At 41.0% G+C, this 19,562-nt stretch overlaps 1 protein-coding gene across 1 annotated transcript; it reads left to right on the top strand.

The window, feature by feature from the left end:
* Positions 1-1,842: 1,842 nt before the first annotated feature.
* LAPTM4A (lysosomal protein transmembrane 4 alpha) lies at positions 1,843-18,725 on the top strand. Its single transcript, XM_033142921.1, has 7 exons — positions 1,843-2,126; positions 10,916-11,036; positions 12,897-12,973; positions 13,064-13,186; positions 14,185-14,280; positions 16,241-16,339; positions 18,271-18,725. The coding sequence occupies exons 1-7, from the start codon at positions 2,028-2,030 to the stop codon at positions 18,343-18,345; spliced, it is 690 nt and encodes a 229-aa protein (XP_032998812.1). The 5' UTR covers positions 1,843-2,027; the 3' UTR covers positions 18,346-18,725.
* The last annotated feature ends 837 nt before the right edge of the window (positions 18,726-19,562 follow it).

The following is a 19,562-nucleotide window of genomic DNA, read 5'->3' as shown; positions in this document are numbered from 1 at the left end:
CTTTAGTACCCAGACAGTACTCACATTTGTTTTTGTTAGCCATTTTCTGCTGGCACCCTTGGCCCTTTTATCGATATATGCATACTAGTACCTCAATTGTATCAAAAACTGCTGGTACCGAGTTTTCCCTGACCCCCCACTCCGTTTTGGATTTCAGACTGTTTTTGGACCTTGGTTTTCCTGTCACCTTATGTTATGACTTTGAACTGTTTATTGACCTTGCTTCCTCCGTGCCGCTCTTGCATGATTAAACTTTGGCCTACTGTGATACAGGGATTGTATCTTGTTAACTTTCAGTCTCTCCGTGTGCCACATTGTAGGCACATTGATGTAATGTTCTTGGAAAAAACTTAGCAGCAGCTGTTTCAATGAAGCTGTTTTAAAATGCATGGTTCCAGTTACAGGTAGGTAGCCGTGTTGGTCTGCCATAGTCAAAACAAAATAAAATAAAAAATTCCTTCCAGTAGCACCTTAGAGACCAACTAAGTTTGTTCTTGGTATGAGCTCATACCAAGAACAAACTTAGTTGGTCTCTAAGGTGCTACTGGAAGGAATTTTTTATTTTATTTTAAAATGCATGATTAGAGTATAAAAGCAATTGCATGGTTTTAAAAGCTTGTGTAAATTTCCCTGGGAGGGGAGTTGAATGAATGTAGACTTTTCAAGGCGAATTCTTAGCAATCAAGCTGTGGGGGAAAGGGAAGCAGTTTCATTTACTGCAGGTTGCTGTTAAAAGTCACCAAAGCACAGTTAACAAGGAGAGTTGGAAATCTTATGCTAGCCACTTGCTTAATGAATTTGCTGAGTATGCTGGGTGGCAAGGAGGCAGGACACTGGCACCTGCAATGGTGCATAGGAGACAATTTCAGACACCCTAGTATCTGCTGGCACTAAGTTTTCACAGAAATTATACATTCTGCAAGGTTATATATACCACAGCACATCGAAAGCAAGTGCTAGGCCCTCTGCATTTCTCTTATCAGTTTCCTTTCCAAAAAAGGCACATACAAATGGCTTTTTTGTAGGGTTGGGGGAAGAGAGAAAGCGGGTTTCTTGTGCCAACAAGCGTCAAAACCATTCCATCTGTGTTGCCTAATTTTGCCAGTATCCTACTTTAATAGTATTTCAACTTCTTTTTTGTGTGCGCAGGGGGCCGGAGATTGAGAATGGTTTACTATGAAGGATGCACACAGGTTTCTCCCGGCTGCCTCCTTTCCGCTTAGTGTATATTTGTACCAAAAATGGAGGACAGTGACAGGCAGCCACTCCTGCCTCACACCCTGTTGTTGTTGATGGATGGGGCCCATAAAGAACGAAACTTCCTCGCTCGGTCTGGAGGTTCCCAAAGAATGCCAGTCGGGTCCCAAGGGTCATCTAGTCCAGCCCCCTGCAGTGCAAGGAACCAAGGGCTTTATCGTCTCGGTTTGTTTGTGCTTTTAACGGTTTGCTGTTGTATCTTTTATTTATTTACTAGATTTGTCAGTAGCAGAGCAACCCAAAGCGAGTAACCCCTGTGGGATCTAAAGCAGATTCCTCCTCCTCACGTCAAGGCCGCAAAACCTCTCAGCATCCTCCACTAGGAAGCCACTAATCCGACTGACAGTGATGGCGGGGGGGAGGGCGGGGCTTAACTCTGAGGTAAACGCGAGCAGGCTCGCGGCGCCAACGGCCGAAGCGCGCGCCTGCCCACATCCAGGCCGCGACCAATCGCATAAGCCGCTCCTCGCCCCCTCCCACCGCGGCCACGAGACCCAGCCTCTTTCTTTCTCCCGAGTACAGTACTGTCGTGAGGCGTCGGTGGGCGGGGTTGCATATCCTCCGGGAGCCTCGTGAGTGGCCGGCTCGCCTGCCAATAGCGCGCCGTGGTCCCGCCCTGCGAGCTTGATAAAGGAAGCCCTTCACTTCCTGATCCGCTGGCTGATTGGTTTATCCGGCCGCGTAGGGACGCTTTAAAGGGGACCCCACAGCGCCTTCAGCGTTCCGTTCCGAGGTGAACGAAGCGGGCCGACGCCATCAGCGACACCGCCATGACGTTCAAGCGGGCCCGCGACCGGCTCTACAGCACCCGCTGCTGCGGCTGCTGCCATGTCCGCACCGGCACTATCATCCTGGGCACTTGGTACATGGTAAGGAAGGTCTCGCTGTTAAGGGGAAAGGGCCGCTTTTGTCCGTTCGGAGGGGTTGTGAGGCGATGTTCCGGGTGATGGGGATCCTTTACTGCGCGTGCGCGCAGCCCAGCCGTACAACGTCTTTTTTTTTTCCTCGGGCGCTGACGTGCCCTGTGGAGCGGTCGCGCATGCGCGTTTCTCCTCCCGGAGTGTTTTCCAGAACTTTGCCAGCAAATACGTAAGACCTTGGAGAGCGGCGTTCCCGGAAGGAGACTGGATTGGCCGCCTGCGGTTGGTCTTTCTTAGGCATGGCTGCCTGGGAAGGCTTAACTTCTTCGCTGCAGCGTTGCAAAGACGTTTGAAAGCAACTCTGCAGCTGCACCTGCGCACTTGTTGCTATGTGTTCCCATTTTTTTCCTCCAAGTAGCTCAGGGTGACGTATTGTACCTGGCTCTCCTCCTTTTTATGCTGGCGTTAGCCCTAAGAGACCGTGGCTGGCCGAAGGCCACCCCAGTGAGCTTCATTGCTGAGTGAGGATTTGAACTCTGGTCTCCCATATGCTAATCCAAGGTGAGAGCCAGTATGGTGTAATGGTTAAGAGTGTTGGACCATGATATGGGAGACCAGGATTTGAATCCCTGCTCAGCCAAGAAGCTTACTGGGTGACCTTTGGCCAGTTACCATCTCTTTCAACCGAACCTACCACACAGGGTTGTTGTGAGGATGAAATGGGGAGGAGGAGAACCACGTACACCACCTTGAGCTCCTTGGAAGATAAGAGTGGTATATAAATGTAGTAAATAAATAACCCGACACCCTCTCACCTGTGAAATCTTTACGCTCATGGAGGTAGTGTCGCAAAGAGACTTGCCAAGGTTTGTGTGAGAGAATTGGTTTGTGTTCCTCCTTCGGATTCTTCCATGCTACATGCCTGTTTTGTCAATTGCACCAAGTAGAGTGGGCTCTGAGTGCTAAACATTTGTTCTTACTCCCTTCCCTTTCCAGCTGACTTTATGCTTTATTTCCAGATGGTAGTGGATATATTATAAGAGGATGTTACTGAAAGAGTTAATAAAACCAGACAATTGGCACTTTTGTGCTATAGAGAAAATGTTGACTGAGATAGCATTGTGGCTTTGAAACAGCAACTTGCAAGGTTGTAGTTGTGAGCGCAATTTTAATTGAAATAGAAATTAACTCACTGCTTCTTGTGTAACTTGCTACAAAGTTCATAATATATGTAACATTAGTTTCCACTTCTGTAAGGAAATGGGGAAGTCACTTAGCAGCGAGTGTTTCTTGTAGGTCAAACTCTTGTGCTACCGTAGTTAGCATGGAGGGGGTTGGGTGAGTCTTCAACACAACTTTGTATCACTTGCTTGTCTTCACAAGATCTTCTGTTTTTGATGTTTTCAGCTGCTGGTATGCAGGGAAGTGTTGGCATGCAGTCAGTTGTCCTTTCCATGGTGAGGGTGACCAGTCACCCTTATGATGCTGTTTGTGTTGTCTCTGCCTTTCAGCAGGAAGAGATTGCATCTTTGTACTAGGTGGGAGGGAATATTGGGTCAATAGGACACTTCCCACGCAGCAATAGTTACAGAAGGCGTATCCGGCATAGCATCTCATTAGCTAGGTTTCATAAATGTGCTCAATACTGTAAAGTTACTTTTTAAATCTTTCGATTCCTTGCCCCTCCCTTGAGCCTGGCATGGGTAGGATTTTTTTAAAGAAGCAGAAAATAGTCATCTTGCTGCTTTCTGAGACTTTACAGCAGGGGCAAGGCCCCCCCCAGTGCTGTAGTGTAGCAGAATTGTGCTTTCAGAACCTGCTACTTGATTATGTTTCTTATGACAAGACCCATCTTGAAAAGAGTACACCTTTGTCAAGCTCTCAAGACAACAAAAAAGTGAAAAAAATGTTAATTGGGGGACATTAGTGCAGGTCAAGCTAATTCCTGGCCAATGCACCAACACTAATTAGATCTTTGAATCAGAGTTTGAATTTGCAACCCGGTTAAGTGAGGAATAAAGCCATAGGCTCAGGATTGTAACTGAAATGAAAAATTTGGATTATGGATATACAGTGCTATGAAATTTTCAAACAATAAAACTTAAAGGAATGTAATATAATAGAAAATAATATATGTATTTTTTTATGGCACCAAGTTGCAAATGCATTGCACAATCAGAGTACTGTAAGTCATTTTCTCAAGCTTGGATCTGTAGTCCAACAACAGCTGAGGACCCAAGTTTTATAAACACTGGAGTAAGTAGTATTGTTAAAATAGTCTCCTCCCAACTTCCCCTAGCCCATCTAGTTGTGAAAATTGTTAGCTCCCTAGCATCTTTGCATTTTAGAATAAAGTTTATAGTTATCAATCCAAGGCAGTAGGCCAAGATAATGGGACCTTTACTTGGGTATAAAAGCACATGAAGCAGAGATGGATAGATAATAGATAGCAGAAATAATGGGGGGGGGGGAGATGATTCTGAAATCAGGCACAGCATTTTCAAGCAGCTTGCACAGAAATGACAGTTGTACATTTTCAGCCATTTTGATCAACCATGGCTGCTGCATTGTAGGTTTGAAGTTTGCTGTAGTTGTTCTGGCATATTAGGGTTCAGATTAACAAGGATTAGCTGATGTTTGGCCTTCAGATGTTACTGGGGTCAAAGATTTATCTTTGGTCATGCTGGCTAGAGCTAATGGTAGTTGGAGTTCCACAACATCTGGAGCACCACAGCTCAGCCACCTCTACTATAGGCTGTAAAAGTTAAAACCTATGCACACAAAACTATGCACTGTTGAAATCAATAGAGATTTGGGACATGAATGTTGGCATTGTCTCAAGACAGGTGGATGGCAACATAGCATTAAGAAAACTGGTGTGATAGGGTTGCAGTTCTGTTGTGTGTTCTTCTGTGGAAGGAGATGTCAGCTCCTTCAGATTCTATGAACTAAAGTAATGTAGGAAAATTTATGAGATGTGGTTTCTTTCATCTTGTTGATTAAAGCAATGGGAACTATTGGTATTTATATTGTAACCATATAGTGACCTTATGGACTGTGTAGGATATTTAATGTGTTCTCTGGGAAAGTACATGGGAAGTTAACACTTTAGATACTATAGTAAGGAAATTTAAAATACATTGACTTGAAGCTTCTGTCATAAATGCATCCTGAAATTGGAGGGGGAAGGAGAGATAATAGTACAGAGAAGGTGATAGAGCAGGAAAATAGTGAGGCTTCATACAGCTCCTTCGAGTGCTGCAGAGATTTTCCCCCCAGAAAGTAGTTGTGCCCTCAAAGCTCATACAAGCTCCTTAGCCCTTTGCTACGTGACCAGTTACTATGTTGCTTGCAGATATCCTTTGAATTGCAAGGATTTTTCTCAATACAGTATGTGACAAAAGGTCATACTCCCTGTCCATATCAGGGTGCCTGTAGGCAAATGGGTACAGCCATCCTGAAATGTGCAGTTTCATGGAATGTTATTTTCCTTTAATCTGATGTTTGGCTTAAACAAAATCCTGTTTATAGCCACCAGCAACTAACTTTGTTCTCTTTGGCAATCTTGGCAGAGCTCACATCCCACCTCTTTTTATTCACATGATTTACATTGATTGCATTACAGTAGGTAGTAAAATTAAAAAATGTAACCAAGTGTGTATGGATACATTATATTATTGAGATCGTCAAACACTTTTCAACAAAATTGTAGGTGCACGACCTTTCCTACAGCTGTTTTTGTTTACTTTAAAACTATAGAGTGTAGTTTTAAACTGGAATCATGATGAGTAAGACAGATCAATACTCAGTTGAGGGAGGTACGTAATTATAGAGATTTTATCCAGATAAAAATGTCCAGATGTGACGTGTTATATAGTCACATACTTATACCGGTATAATGCACATAGCCACATACTTCTATACAGTGGTACCTCTAGTTAAGTACTTAATTCGTTCCGGAGGTCCATTCTTAACCTGAAACTGTTCTTAACCTGAAGCACCACTTTAGCTAATGGGGCCTCCTGTTGCCGCTGCGCCACCAGAGCACGATTTCTGTTCTTATCCTGAAGCAACGTTCTTAACCTGAAACGTTATTTCTGGGTTAGCGGAGTCTGTACCCTGAAGCGTATGTAACCCGAGGTACCACTGTAATGCATAACATTGTTAATGAGGCATATACATTGCATTAATTTTATAATTTTAATAGTTTTGCAATTAACTAGGGATCCAATCCTATGCACATTTACTTATAAGTAAGCCCAGTTGAACATTGAATGATTTCTGAGTAGGATTGGGCCACACCTTGAGTTTTCATAACTAGCATAAGTCTTTAATTGTAGTTGTGCTAAATAAATGCTTTTTAAATTGAGGGTTATATGTAACACTGCAGTTTTGCTCATGCAACAAGGTTCCATGTGGACAATGGAACTGCCCTTTCCTCTCTGTCACTTGCAGTCAGGACCATTATGGGCAGATTTTGGAACAGCCGGAAGGGAAGGGGAAGTCCTACTGTTCAAGTGGAAATCCACTTGAGTAGCACTGGATGCAACCCTTGACCAGTGTTTGATCATATTTCCCCAGTAAGTTGACCAGCTCCTATAAAACCTTTTTGGTACAGTGAACCTTGTGTTCCTCTGTTTTAACCTAGAAAAACACTTATTAAATGCAAGGCAAAGTGCATTTGAGTCTCTGTTCTTTGGTAAGGTTATAATAGGGAAAAGTTCACTGGCTGCTTGGAACACAAATTATTACATAATGCCTGTCTATTCATGAGGCACTTTTGTTTTCTGTTTGTGTTGCGGATTATAACAAACCTATTAAGATTAGTCAAACAAAATCCTCTTTTGCAAACTTAAAGGAAAGTGTTGCGGTTCATTTTATAAAAGTGTGTCTCAATTCTGTTCAGTTGCTGCCATTTGATTTCTACCCCTCCTTCTATTAAGCTAGAATACTTTAAAACAATCACATTGGGGGTTTGTATGTGCAGTTTAAATTTTTAATTCATGCTCCCTGAAAAAATATTTTACAAAATATTAAACGCTATGCCATATTCGTATTTTCTTAGGTGGAAAGATTGTCAAACCATCCAAATCCTTTGAAATATTTTAAGTAAATATTTTTACTACTGCATTGGGCTGATAGAAAGATTTGAAGCCAGATTATTGCTCTTTATATTTTTCCAACTGTCCACATTCATATTCAGCCTCTCCTAGATATATAGCTCATTTTGCAGTGAATGCGAATTCCTGTTACAAAACCCACTTGCCTATACCTCTTTGGTGAATAGATTGCCGTGACGTTTGTATTTCTAAATTATTCATTGGTGGTGATCATTAAGTGAGATGAGCAGGGTATAATAGTATCACAATTGTCAGATACAGAATGCTGTACCTAAATTGCTTAACTGTTGTAATAAGCTGAAAAAGATTGAGAGAGGCTTCCCAGTGTGACTCCTATTATTTGGGAGTCGGTCTTGCTGATTTCATTATAAACTAAATATGTTGCATTGGTGAAATTTATTATAAGGTGGGGAAACATTTTTAATACCGGTTTGGGAGACTGAAGGTAGCATTAGAATTTGTTGAAACAGCCATTTAGATGGGAAAACAAGACCTTTTATGTTACAGAACAATTTTTAGGAGGTGGAAATACTGGTCCTTAAATGGTTTAGAAATTGTTAGCAGTTTTGCAAAGTGAATATTTTATATTGACTCAATGCCTCTTGTATGTAAATATGATCTGAAGTCAACAGAGACAGAAACTCTACATTGTGGTTTTTGGTGTAGTGCCCATGGGCACCCATTTGCTTTCAGGGGTCTTCTTTGCTGCCTGCAGGACTTCCCCACCCTGTCTGAAATTAGTCTTGAAACAGGCATTCTAATGTAACCAATATTGATTGTTGCAAAATGTAATGTGGTGCCCATGAGTTTCTCCAGTTTGCTGATGTGCCCAAAAGCCTCACAAAGTTGGTAATGTTTTCAGTTAATCCATAGGGAATGCGGAGGGAGCAGGCATGAAAAATGAAGATATTTCTTGCCAAGATTCATAACATTTGGTGTGTCTAGTACATCTTTACATCTTAAATTCAACCCATGGCCTTGAATTTAGTGTTCCAAAGTTTGGTGTTTTTGGAGACTGTGTTAGAAACTGAGATATGAAAGCTAGAAGCTAAATGGCACCTTAAACCTAGGTTAGGGGCGCAACAACAGAATGTCTGGATGTGCTTTTTTATAACAGGAATACAAAGCTGGAAATGCATGAGCTGTAGCTTAAAATATTATGTTCATTTTTCACATAGCCTAGTCCTTCCCTTGCTCACCCCCCTAATATTTTTAAGAGAGTCTCTTCTCCAGTCTTCAGAGAGTAACTGGAAGTGGGGAGTCATGAAAAGGTCATCTTTTCTTTCCACTCTGCAGTTTTAATCTGAAATCTTAGGCTCAGTACTGCGCCCAGATCTCAGAAACTGCTTGCATTAATGAAATTATGTGTTGCAAAAGCAAAATGTGCCTGGAACAATGGGAGTTTCAAACACTGTTTGGAGAGTTGCACTGGTTTTTTCCCCATAACCAGAACTATGGCCAGTACTTCTTTTGGGGGACCAGACTTAAAATATAACATTTGAGTCTGTAACACAGTGTTTCTGTAGGAGTGTACGGGCATTTCATTTCCTTTGTACAACACAGGTGGTATCACCTCTGCCTTCCTTAGCTCAGGCTTTTATACCTACAGCTTGTTATCTTAATGCTCGTAAAAGTTCTCAGGAGTTAGAAAGGTCTCATCACAGCATCAATATACGGTATATTAATAGCTCAGTTAAGTGTAACAAGAGTCGCTTGTGTTTCATTAAAGTGGTATTACTCATACAAGTTGTTCCTTTTAGCAACCTTGCCACTTGTCTCTGCAAGGGTGATTTGCATGACAACTTGATCTGTGGGATTGTCACAGTTTCTCATCAAGTTTCCTTCTGGCACTGGTTTGCTCTCCAGCTTTCACTTTGTGTTGTGTGAGCCATTTGGATAGGCAAAATAATGGAGAATTGAATGTTCCCCTTGCCACTTGTCATTTATTCTCAGTATCTTGTGGAGGTCATGTAACATAATGAGTTTAGTTTGTAGTTTGTTGGGAGAATGTAAGCACTACTAGATCAGGCCTAATCCAGAATTCTGTTCTTACAGTAGCTAACAAGATGTTTACAGAAAACCTGCAAGCAGGACCAGCAACACAGTGTTAGAAACTCATATATGTAAGTTAGGCACAAAGTGACTCCTTAAACCAGAGTTGCAGTCGCCAAAACGGAATGTCTAGTTGCCATTTTTGGGTAAGACTGCTCTAAAGTCTTATTTTTCAGATGATGGACTGACTGTGATTGATTCTGAACATCTGGCTAGTTCAGAAGACAACCTTGAGCTAGGTTAAGAGCTTTGACAGCTTAAAGAAGAAAAGTCACTTGATCCAGGGATAGTCCACATTATGTTGGCCTATTTTGACCTCTTCTTCTTAATGGTGACTACTCCTGCTCAGGCTGCACAGAAAAAGCATTTTGGTTCCAGAAATTCATTCCAATTGTACAGATAAAATATAACTGATAGAATTCTACACAATGGCACCCAGGCATCTTCACTTGGTCGCAAGTTATCAATAGCCAGGTGCAAAATGCGCCTGGAGCCTGACTAATTTCAAACACTGACAACACACTCCCCTCTTGTGATTCCCAGCAACTGGCATGCAGAGGCAAATAGCCATTGGAAGGTAATCTTATCCTCTGTGAAACTTAAAACTCTCTCTTCATTGATAACTAGAAAGCATGGGCTGTGCTGTGCTTGAGAGCAGAACATATTCTGGAACAGCAGCTTCTGCATCTCTTCGGTCCTTTCTACTTTTACATTCCTTTCCTTTAAAAGCCTTGTTAAGTCCCTTAGAGACCTCAAGGACTGGCACAGCCCCATAGAAATGATGCCAAGAGCAAAAGAAGGGGGTGGGTCACATTTGTTGACGTGATGAAAGAAGCATAGAATTGTAGAGTTGGAAGGGATCCGAAGGGTCATCTAGTCCAACCCCCTGCAGTGCAGGAGGAGCAAGTGGAAGTAGGAAGACCATATTTTCTTTTCTTTTAGTCTGAGGCTTCCATACTCTAAATAGATGAATTAAGTCCGCCCCCCCCCCCCACTATCTCAAGCTTGCTCACCCTGTTCCAGTTAGCCGCAGTCTTGACATGCAAAGCTGAAAAAGTGGAGCTTTTTAAGTGCTTGTGTTGTAGAAAACAGGAAAAAATAAATACAAGTTAAGGAATGGAAACCAGAGTAAATACTGAACTGAGGTGAGCAATCTATGGCCCAGGGGCCAACTGTGGCCTCTGCCCGATTGAGTGCAGCCCTTTGCTTGATTTCTTGTGGGTGGCACGGAGCAGAAACTGGAACAAAATGAGAAAAGTGGATCCGCTACTCACTACTAGCTGTTCTAGTTCTTAATGGCAAATTAGAGCTGTTTTGATGTCTTCGATATAGTTGAAAGAAGCTTATCTAATGTAAGCAGGCGGTCTGCTGTTAGTAACTTTTGTATCTTCTGTCCCCCAGCATATCTGACCTGCCAGATTTTAGACAGGGAAAAGAGTCACTGAAACCTCACCAGATGACAAGTGGAAACTTCAGACACAAATGTGCTTATTAGGGAGCCTTCCTTGTTGAACCTTGTGGGGTTTTGAGTAAATATACTGAGAAAGCTTTGCTATATAAGTGGTTTGTAGTATAGTATTGCTTTTTCTCGTTCTCCTGTAGTAGCTTTTGTTTTGTTTTTTGCAGGTAGTGAATCTGTTGATGGGCATTTTGCTGACTGTTGAAGTTACTCACCCTAATACTGTGCCAACAGTGGATATCCAATCTGAAATCATTGGTAGCTACTATCCCTCTGAGAGGGTGGCTGGTAGGTATATATATTTTCTGGAGAGCAATGATCTTTGATATAGTGTGTTGTGTGTTTTTCAGAGTACATAACTCCATATCAAAATGTGTTTTTAAATTCATTTGTGAGGTACATTATCAGGGATCAAACACTTCACTTAGCTTGCCAAGCCATAATTTGTGGCTTTCAGTAATTTCTCCTCTTTTTTTGCATACGCCACAGAACATGGGGAAACATGTCTGTGTTTCTCTTTGGTGAGAAGATGATTGATTAGAACAGGTTTCCTCAACCTCATTCGTCCCTCCAGATGTTTTGAGACTACAATTTCCATCATCCCTGATGACTGGTCCTGCTAGCTAGGGATCATGGGAGTTGTAGGCCAAAAACATCTGGAGGAACGAGGTTAAGGAAGCCTGGATTAAAAGATCCCTCACCACTCCACAAGTCCTATTTACATGAGTTCTGTTCACATTGATCTCTCAAATTAGAATAGAAAGATCTGTATAGAAAACAACACACTCCTCAGCTGGAGACAGAAGAAACTTAACTAATGCCTTTTTCAGCTAAGAATTATGCTTGTGACTAAGTGTTGCCTAGCATTATCTTTTAGCTTTCTTCAGAGAAATAAAACTCGAATGGCAAAGTATCTTCTATCTCAAGTGACATTAAACGGTTCAGTGGTACCTCTGGTTACAAAAGCTTCGGGTTACAAACTCTGCTAACCCAGAAGTACTGCCTCAAGTTAGAAACTTTGCCCCAGGATGAGAACAGAAATCGCACGTCGGCGGCAGGCCCCGTTAGCGAAAGCGTGCCTTAGGTTAAGAACGGTTTCAGGTTAAGAATGGACCTCCGCAACAAATTAAGTTCGTAATCCGAGGTACCACTGTATCTTATTCTGTTTGTGTAGAGTCAAGCTGACTTGGTCAAAAAATTGATAAGCAGGAAATGGAGACTGAAACTCAGTTGGCCTTCAACTGGTGGGTCCTGACCCATGGTGGGTCACAACAAGAGCACTGCCGCTATGACCATATATTGTAAAAGATAAAGAAATGGGTCCCCAAATGCATATTTGGGTCAAAGGTGGGCCATGGGTCTAAAAAGGTTGAAGACAGCTGCTCTAAAATGCATAGCAGAAGCCGAGGTGCTCCCTCCCTACCAAGTGACATTGAGATGCTCAGCAGAAGAGTAGTATTGCAAAGCTGTCTAACAATGGTGAAACTATAGAGAACATAAAAAGAAAATGAAGTATTCTTAAGGAATATGCATTGTTAAACTAACTTCTCCCCTTGCAACCAGCATTATTAAGATAGATAAAATAATTCAGTTTGGAAAATATCATTGTGGTGAAAAATTCATGAGTGTTAAAATTTGTCGAAGATGTAGAGAGTTCTGGTAGCTTAGAAGTGGGCTCCATTATGCCTCTATATCAGTGTTTCCTAACCTTGGGCCTCCAGCTGTTTTCAGACTACAATTCCCAACATCCCTGACCACTGGTCTTGCTAGCTAGGGATGATGGGAGTTGTAGTCCAAAAACATCTGGAGGCACAAGGTTGGGAAACACTGCTCTATATTAACATTTATGCCTACATACTGATAGATTGTCAGTGTGCTGTAATATCCCCTTTATGTGATAGAAATTCTTCATCATGTATATTTAAAATGGTGGTTCAAAAAGCAGTTAATAGAGAGGCCTACAATACTTAAATTTGTTTCTTCTGCCACATTCTGATGCGCTCTGCTGTTAACCAATGCACAGTGCCTTTGCCATTTGTGTTAGTTTTCAGTCCATTTTGAGAGGTGCTTAATTGGATGTTCGGCAAATATAAATCCTTAATGTACTTTTATTGTTAAAAATGACTCTTGGTGTTTTTCTCCCACCAGAAAATGCATGTGTTCTCTTTGCTATCTCGCTCCTCATGTTCACAATAAGTGCTATGATGGTGTATGGAGCAATTGCTGTAAGTATATATGAATGGTTTTCAGCACTTAACTTTCCTAGATTCGATTCACTTCAGAATTAATGAATTCTTCTTGTTTTGCACTTTTAGCATCGAGTTGGCTGGCTGATTCCATTCTTCTGTTACCAGCTCTTTGACTTTGTTCTCAGCTGTCTGGTGGCTATAAGTTCTTTGACATACTTGCCAAGAATAAAGGACTACCTGGATCAGCTGGTAAGTGTCTAAATGTAAATGTTGTATTCTGACACGGAGACAAATTTATTCTTTTCCTGACGAAGGGGGTGGTTTATCAGAGTTTGATATGCAGATAAAAGCTGAGTTTGCATGGTGAGAAGGAGCTGGAGAGAGCCTTGGGCTCCTGTTCCCCCCCCCCTTCTCCCCCTTGCCCACAACAAGCCGTTTGGGAGCTTTCATGTCTAATTTATCATCACTTCAGCTTGTAGTATAAAGATTAACACTGTGTGTGTTTGAAACAAGCTGGCTTTAGATCATGGGTTATGAAGCTGGCTTGTTTACAATGTAGATTTGAGACAATATACCAAACTGGTTAATAAACATTGGAGGCAAAAACTTCCAAACTCATGGCCGCATCAGAGGAGCAGAGGGAAATGAGTGAGGGGCTCATTCTTAACAGTGACCTCCATACATGCCCAGTATGTTTGGATCCTAACTTCTGTATTTCTAAAGAAAAGTTATACATTTGTTTGTTGAACAGCAGATGTTCTTCCTTATATCATATTAATTGAAATATATTTAGTAGCTGTATTTTAGTGGATGAAAATTACAGCTTGGTTGAATGTCATTATAACTTAAACTCATTTTTAAAAGAACAAGTCTGACATCCTTGTTCTGGTTATGACTGGTGTATTCCTCCCTTCTGAAACTTTTGAGGAAAATCTTTGTTCCTTGGATTCCATGCTAATGAAACACATCAACTTCCTCCTTGCTTCCCAGGATGGATCTGTGTCATATTTAAATACGTCAGGAACTTGTATGGGCCTGCCTTCTATGGTATCTGTCACAAGCTAAATGGATACTCTTATGAAACTGTTTTCATTTCATCTAATTTTCTTTACAGATAAAGTAGAGCTTAGGAAGCATAGGTTTTTTTTTCTTTAAAAAATAACTTCTAAGTACAAAAGACAGCTTTTGAAGTTGTTGAATAACGTTATCCTGGTCTGTATTTAAAACATTGCTATTTCCTTCACTAGCCAGAGTTTCCGTACAAAGATGACCTCCTTTCCCTTGATTCAAGCTGTCTTCTGTTCACTGTTCTGGTGTTTTTTGCCTTGGTGATCATCTTGAAGGTCAGTTTTTGGATACTATACATTGCATCTTTTAGGGAACACATCTTTTAGTGTTGTTGCTGAATTTTCTCTATAGCCTTCTTCAAGTGTTTAACTTATGGCTGAGTAAACAGGGTTTTTAGCAATTAGAGATGAGTGTGCTAATTCCCTTGTTAGCTAAAAGGCAATTTTCTGAAGTACTTGAGGTTCCTTGTGCATTTGATGAGTACAAGGGACTCCTCACTTCACAAGGTCAACCCCCACAAATTGAAAGGTGATTGGGATTGAGCTAATAAGCTCTGCCCAGCCCCCCCCCCAATGTTTACTAAATGTGAGAACAAGTTTGTGAGGTCTGCCCCTATTCTTCTTACTTTTCAGCTTATGGAGTATGGCCTTGTTAAGCAGAGAGTCTGTTGTACTAGGTCAGAGTTAAAAAAAGAAGACAATTACTACCAATCAGACTAGTATAGTAACTTTTAGGATGTTTTAGACACATATTTTTTTCTGAACTATGCATTGCAAGTACATGTCATCCATACAGTACAGTGGTATCTCGACTTACGAAATTAATCCGTTCCAAAGGCGCGCTCGTAAGTCGAAATCTTCACAAGTCGAAGGCGCCACCTCGGAACGGGGAAAAAATTCGTATGTCGAAAAAACCGCATTCAAAACTTCGTAAGTTGAGGTATCGTGCCGCCATTTTCCCTTCGTAAGTCAAAAATTTCAGAAGCACCGGCCATTTTTTTCACTTCCGGAGGTCATTCGGAAGTCGAAAAATACGGAAGTCGAGTTGCTCGTAAGTCGAGGTACCACTGTATAAAACTATGTGTATGATTAGATTGGAGATAATAGATTACCATGCCTGGTGTTATGTGATAGCCATACGACAGGCAGGTATAGTTTGCCAAAATGCCCTGGTGGACCAAGTTCAGGAACCTGGAAGACATAATTAAATATACAGGCTAAAGATTCCCCACCCACTGCTAACAATTAGGAGGCAGCCTTTTTGCAGCACCAGGTTACCTAGTTAATACTGCTTTCCCCTTTGTCCCACCATCCAGGAAAGGGTCCACACTTTCTAGGCAGTGGAATGCATCAGGGGTTCCTGGCCTGTCTTTTAATTTAATTTTCTGCCTACAAATTAGTTTGAGGATAGGTGTGGAGGTCTGTTGCATGAAGCTTTTCCACTCAGAGAGGCATGAGATAATGCAGGGGTGGCCAACTCCCAAGAGACTGCGATCTACTCACAGAGTTAAAAACTGGCAGTGATCTACCCCCTTTTGGGGGGTCCAGGACAAAGTTGTTGAGTTTTTTCAGGGAGGAGGTGAAATGTTGAGCTTTTTTAAGGGGGGGGGCAGTTATTTAGCTTCTCTGGGGGGAGCCAATGATCTACCAGTGATCTACTGCAGATGTCTAGTGATCTACTGGTAGATCACGATCTACCTGTTGGACATGCCTGAGATAATGGATGCACTCAACACCATCCCTTTACTTCTTCATTTTGATAATTTCAGCTCCTTTCATAGCAGTTTCAGAATCTAGTCTAAAAGTTTTCTGTTTGGTGCACTGGACCTGTTTTTTTTTAAGCACAAAGAGTACACAATCACAGTTAGGAACTGTTGAAACAATTAAATTCCATCTCCCCTGCAATTCTGAAGTTTACATTCCTCTGTGCTTTGTTTTGTTCTCCATATACATTATGCTGATGTTGGCATGCTATCCAGCTAAAATGAAGGTATTTTAATTTGATGCACTAGAAGTGCTGGCTCTGTGACAACAAGGTGTTTGTCCTGTAGTTTTAGCTGTAGCAGCCTTTAGTTACTTAGAAAATGATAGCACTTACTTTGTGCTGGAATAAACAACTAAATAAACTTACATAGCATGTCCACTGAATGGTATGTATGTATGTATGGTTTTACTAGAAATGTAATTCACAAATATGCTATTGTATTATTTTAAAATATTGTTTGTCCCCTTGCAGGCCTACCTAATTAACTGTGTGTGGAATTGCTATAAATACATTTGCAACAGAAACTTGCCTGAGATCGCAGTGTACCCTGCATTTGAAGCACCTCCACAGGTAAAATCTTGACAAGACCAAAATAAGCTGCCAGTTGTAATTTTGAGTGACAGGGCTGATGACATTATATGTCTTTGAAAAAGGGGTCAGCAAACTTTTTCAGCAGGGGGCCGCTCCACTGTCCCTCAGACCTTGGGGGGGGGGGGCTGGACTATATTTTGAAAAAAAAAATGAACGAATTCCTATGCCCCACAAATAACCCAGAGATGCATTTTAAATAAAAGCACACATTCTACTCATGTAAAAACACCAGGCAGGCCCAACAAATAACCCAGAAATGCATTTTAAATAAAAGGACACATTCTACTCATGTAAAAACACACTGATTCCCGGACCGTCTGCGAGCCGGATTTAGAAGCGATTGGTCCGGATCCAGGCCCCGGGCCTTAGTTTGTCTACCCATGCTTTGAACCAACTTCATTTTTTACAAGTGCCAAATTAGCATTATGCTGTCAAGCATAAGTGTTTGGATGCAAAATGCAACAACATGAAAAATCTAATAGCTACCAGCTTTGGTATCAAACTGACAACAGTGTATTAAGGCAAATGTTATATAATGGTGGTCTTTGTATATCAGGGTTAGCCAAGCCTGGGACTATGCAAACATACAAGCTCCCAGAAAGGATATTGCAACTGCTTTATGCTTCTCTGGGCCTTTTTGCTACAGCACCATGCTGAGTTGAGCTAAGGCTTGACTTAGTGTGTTATTCAAACATGGGTTTCTGGTTAAGCTTTCTCCAGGCAAACTGAGTTTCAACCAAGTTGTGGTCTTTGTTACAGCTTGTGGTTAGTGTGGAGAGAACTTTACCCATGAGCTTGAAGAGAGTATTTCAATGAGGAGCAAAGCAGCTGCAAGTTCCTATCCAGGAGCCCACATGATCAGAGTTTTGCTATGCCATGATTTGGGCTAGCATGATGTACAAGCAGCCACTGCAAACATTTTAAGGCAAAGCCACTGCTACTCTTAATCTTGAGAAACAGTGAAGCAAATGAAAAATGTTTGGCAACTCCAGATCAATGAATCTACTCATTATTTATGGCCTGGATACACCTGACAAATGATTAAATTAGTAGCTGCTTCAAATTGTATCTGTGCCTACTGTTAAAGCAGTACAATTCTTGCAATAGCTGTAATGGGTTTCCCTGTGTAAGCGTCTGCTGTACAATCGTACCTCGGGTTACGTACTCTTCGGGTTGCGTACTTTTTGGATTACGAACTCCGCTAACCCGAAGCATGTGCAGAAGCAGTTTTTTCGGGTTACGTACTTTTCGGGTTACGTACAACAACCCGGAACCAATTAAGTATGTAACCCGAGGTACCACTGTAATGTATGCTATAACAACAACAAATGCTTACATGAAGTGAACCATGTAATGAATTGGAATAGGGAAAACTTTTATTTTAGTATTTATCTTTGAGTGTGTGATTCTGAAGGAAAGTGAACTTTTCAGGAGGGATGCCTCCGAAATCACATTTTCCTCTTAACTATTATTTATGCTGTCACTCTTGAGGTGGAGCAGTCACCCCCAAGCAACTTACTTTCTTTGATTTCTGCGATAAAGTAATAGCACAAAATGTGAGCAATTTTCATTTTATGCTAATTTGCAATCTTTTGGACATTGGGCAAAGGAGTTCTTTGCAAGTCCACTCATAACACAAGCCAGGTACTTGCTTGACCAGGAGACACAAAGTGATAGCTTCATCTAAAATGTTTATGTTAAGGGTAAAGTTGTTCTGAATCCATTGGATTTAATGTCGAACTCTTAACTGCAGGTATCTTGACACACACTGTTCAGCAATAAGCTACTTCATTCTGTGGACTGTCCTAAAAAACACATAGCAGTGAAACTTGCTCAAGGCTATCTGAAATTGGTTTCTCAACTTCCTCATACATAAATATATATTTAAAATCTGTGTTTTCCTTCTATAGTATGTCCTGCCAACCTATGAAATGGCAGTAAAGATGCCGGAGAAGGAACCTCCACCTCCTTACATACCTGCCTGAAGAAAACTGAAAACTTGTGGTTGAACACCCGTACCAGCTTCACTTTTTTATATTGCCAGACTGCTTTAATATTCAGGGCTTTAGGTGCAAAGCTACATGGTTGAGAGGCATTTGATATAACCTTACTAAAATCCATATGAAAATCATCCCCTTGCCAGTAGTTTGTAATTTCATTGATCATCTCAAATCATTTTACACAGTTATGCCTTAGGGTTTAATTCTGCAAGTACCTCTATATTTGTATATAACTTCATTCATACGCATTTACGCTTTCATTTAATTTGATAAATAAGGATTAGGATCCGACGTAGGTGTTCACATGATCAGGTATTTTACAAATACGGATTAGTTCTGAAGGACAATCTGATCAGTTGGCAAGATAACAGCTTGTGTTTTTCTTCATTTATATTGTAGTGGGAAGTTCAGATGTGGTATATGACATATATATATATATACATGCATATATATATATATATATATATTTACTTGCACTTTCTCTTTTCTTTCTTTATTGTTATTCAATGCCTTGAAACAGTATGTTCAGGAAGCCTACAGCTGGCACTAATTTGAAGTTTTTCCTATATGCTGTGAATCCAGCAAAATTGCAGCAAGAAATTACATTTGTGTCAGTTGCATGCTTCCAATCTGTGTGCATTTCCATCTTTGTTTATAAATGATGTTTAATAAAATCTTGTTAAAAAAAATAATCCAGTGGTGTAAGATTTCATTCGTTGTGTTCATTAAAGCAATTCTTGATTTTTTTTGTCTGCTAAAATTAAACTCATACTTTGAAATCAGTCCTGTAGCTTCAAGCAAAAACAATTAATTACCAGAGAATATACATTCATTTTTCATTGTGGTGGTATAAGAAATTGCTTTCATATCTATTTTCTTTTGTGCCAGTGCTAAGTCTATTTTATCACTGGAGCCAGGGACAAATGTTATTAACTGTGGGTTGACCTAGGAGACTGTATCTGTATGAGAGTTCAGTTGTATCTCATGTTCTGTTTATCTGAAGGCATAGCTTGGATTCCCTCTCTCTCTCTCTCTCTCTCTCTCTCTCTCTCTCTCACACACACACACACACACACACAGAGAGAGAGAGAGAGAGAGAGAGAGAGAGAAAGTAAAAAATAAAGATACCAAGGCAGTTTTAAATACCGTATTGGCACGCATATAAGCCACATCTTTAAAATTCAATGGGGGGGGGGGGGAGA

The sequence above is a fragment of the Lacerta agilis genome, chromosome 3 (assembly GCF_009819535.1).
Source record: "Lacerta agilis isolate rLacAgi1 chromosome 3, rLacAgi1.pri, whole genome shotgun sequence".
Taxonomy (NCBI): domain Eukaryota; kingdom Metazoa; phylum Chordata; class Lepidosauria; order Squamata; family Lacertidae; genus Lacerta; species Lacerta agilis.
Note: the sequence above shows the minus strand (reverse complement) of the source record. Positions and strands in the feature narration are given on the sequence as shown.

Excerpts from the sequence above, each read along its gene's own strand:
- LAPTM4A (XM_033142921.1), top strand. The coding sequence starts at position 2,028 with ATGACGTTCAAGCGGGCCCGCGACCGGCTCTACAGCACCCGCTGCTGC. Across the intron at positions 2,127-10,915 it reads TCCTGGGCACTTGGTACATG|GTAGTGAATCTGTTGATGGG; the intron begins GTAAGGAAGGTC and ends TGTTTTTTGCAG. Across the intron at positions 14,281-16,240 it reads CCTTGGTGATCATCTTGAAG|GCCTACCTAATTAACTGTGT; the intron begins GTCAGTTTTTGG and ends GTCCCCTTGCAG.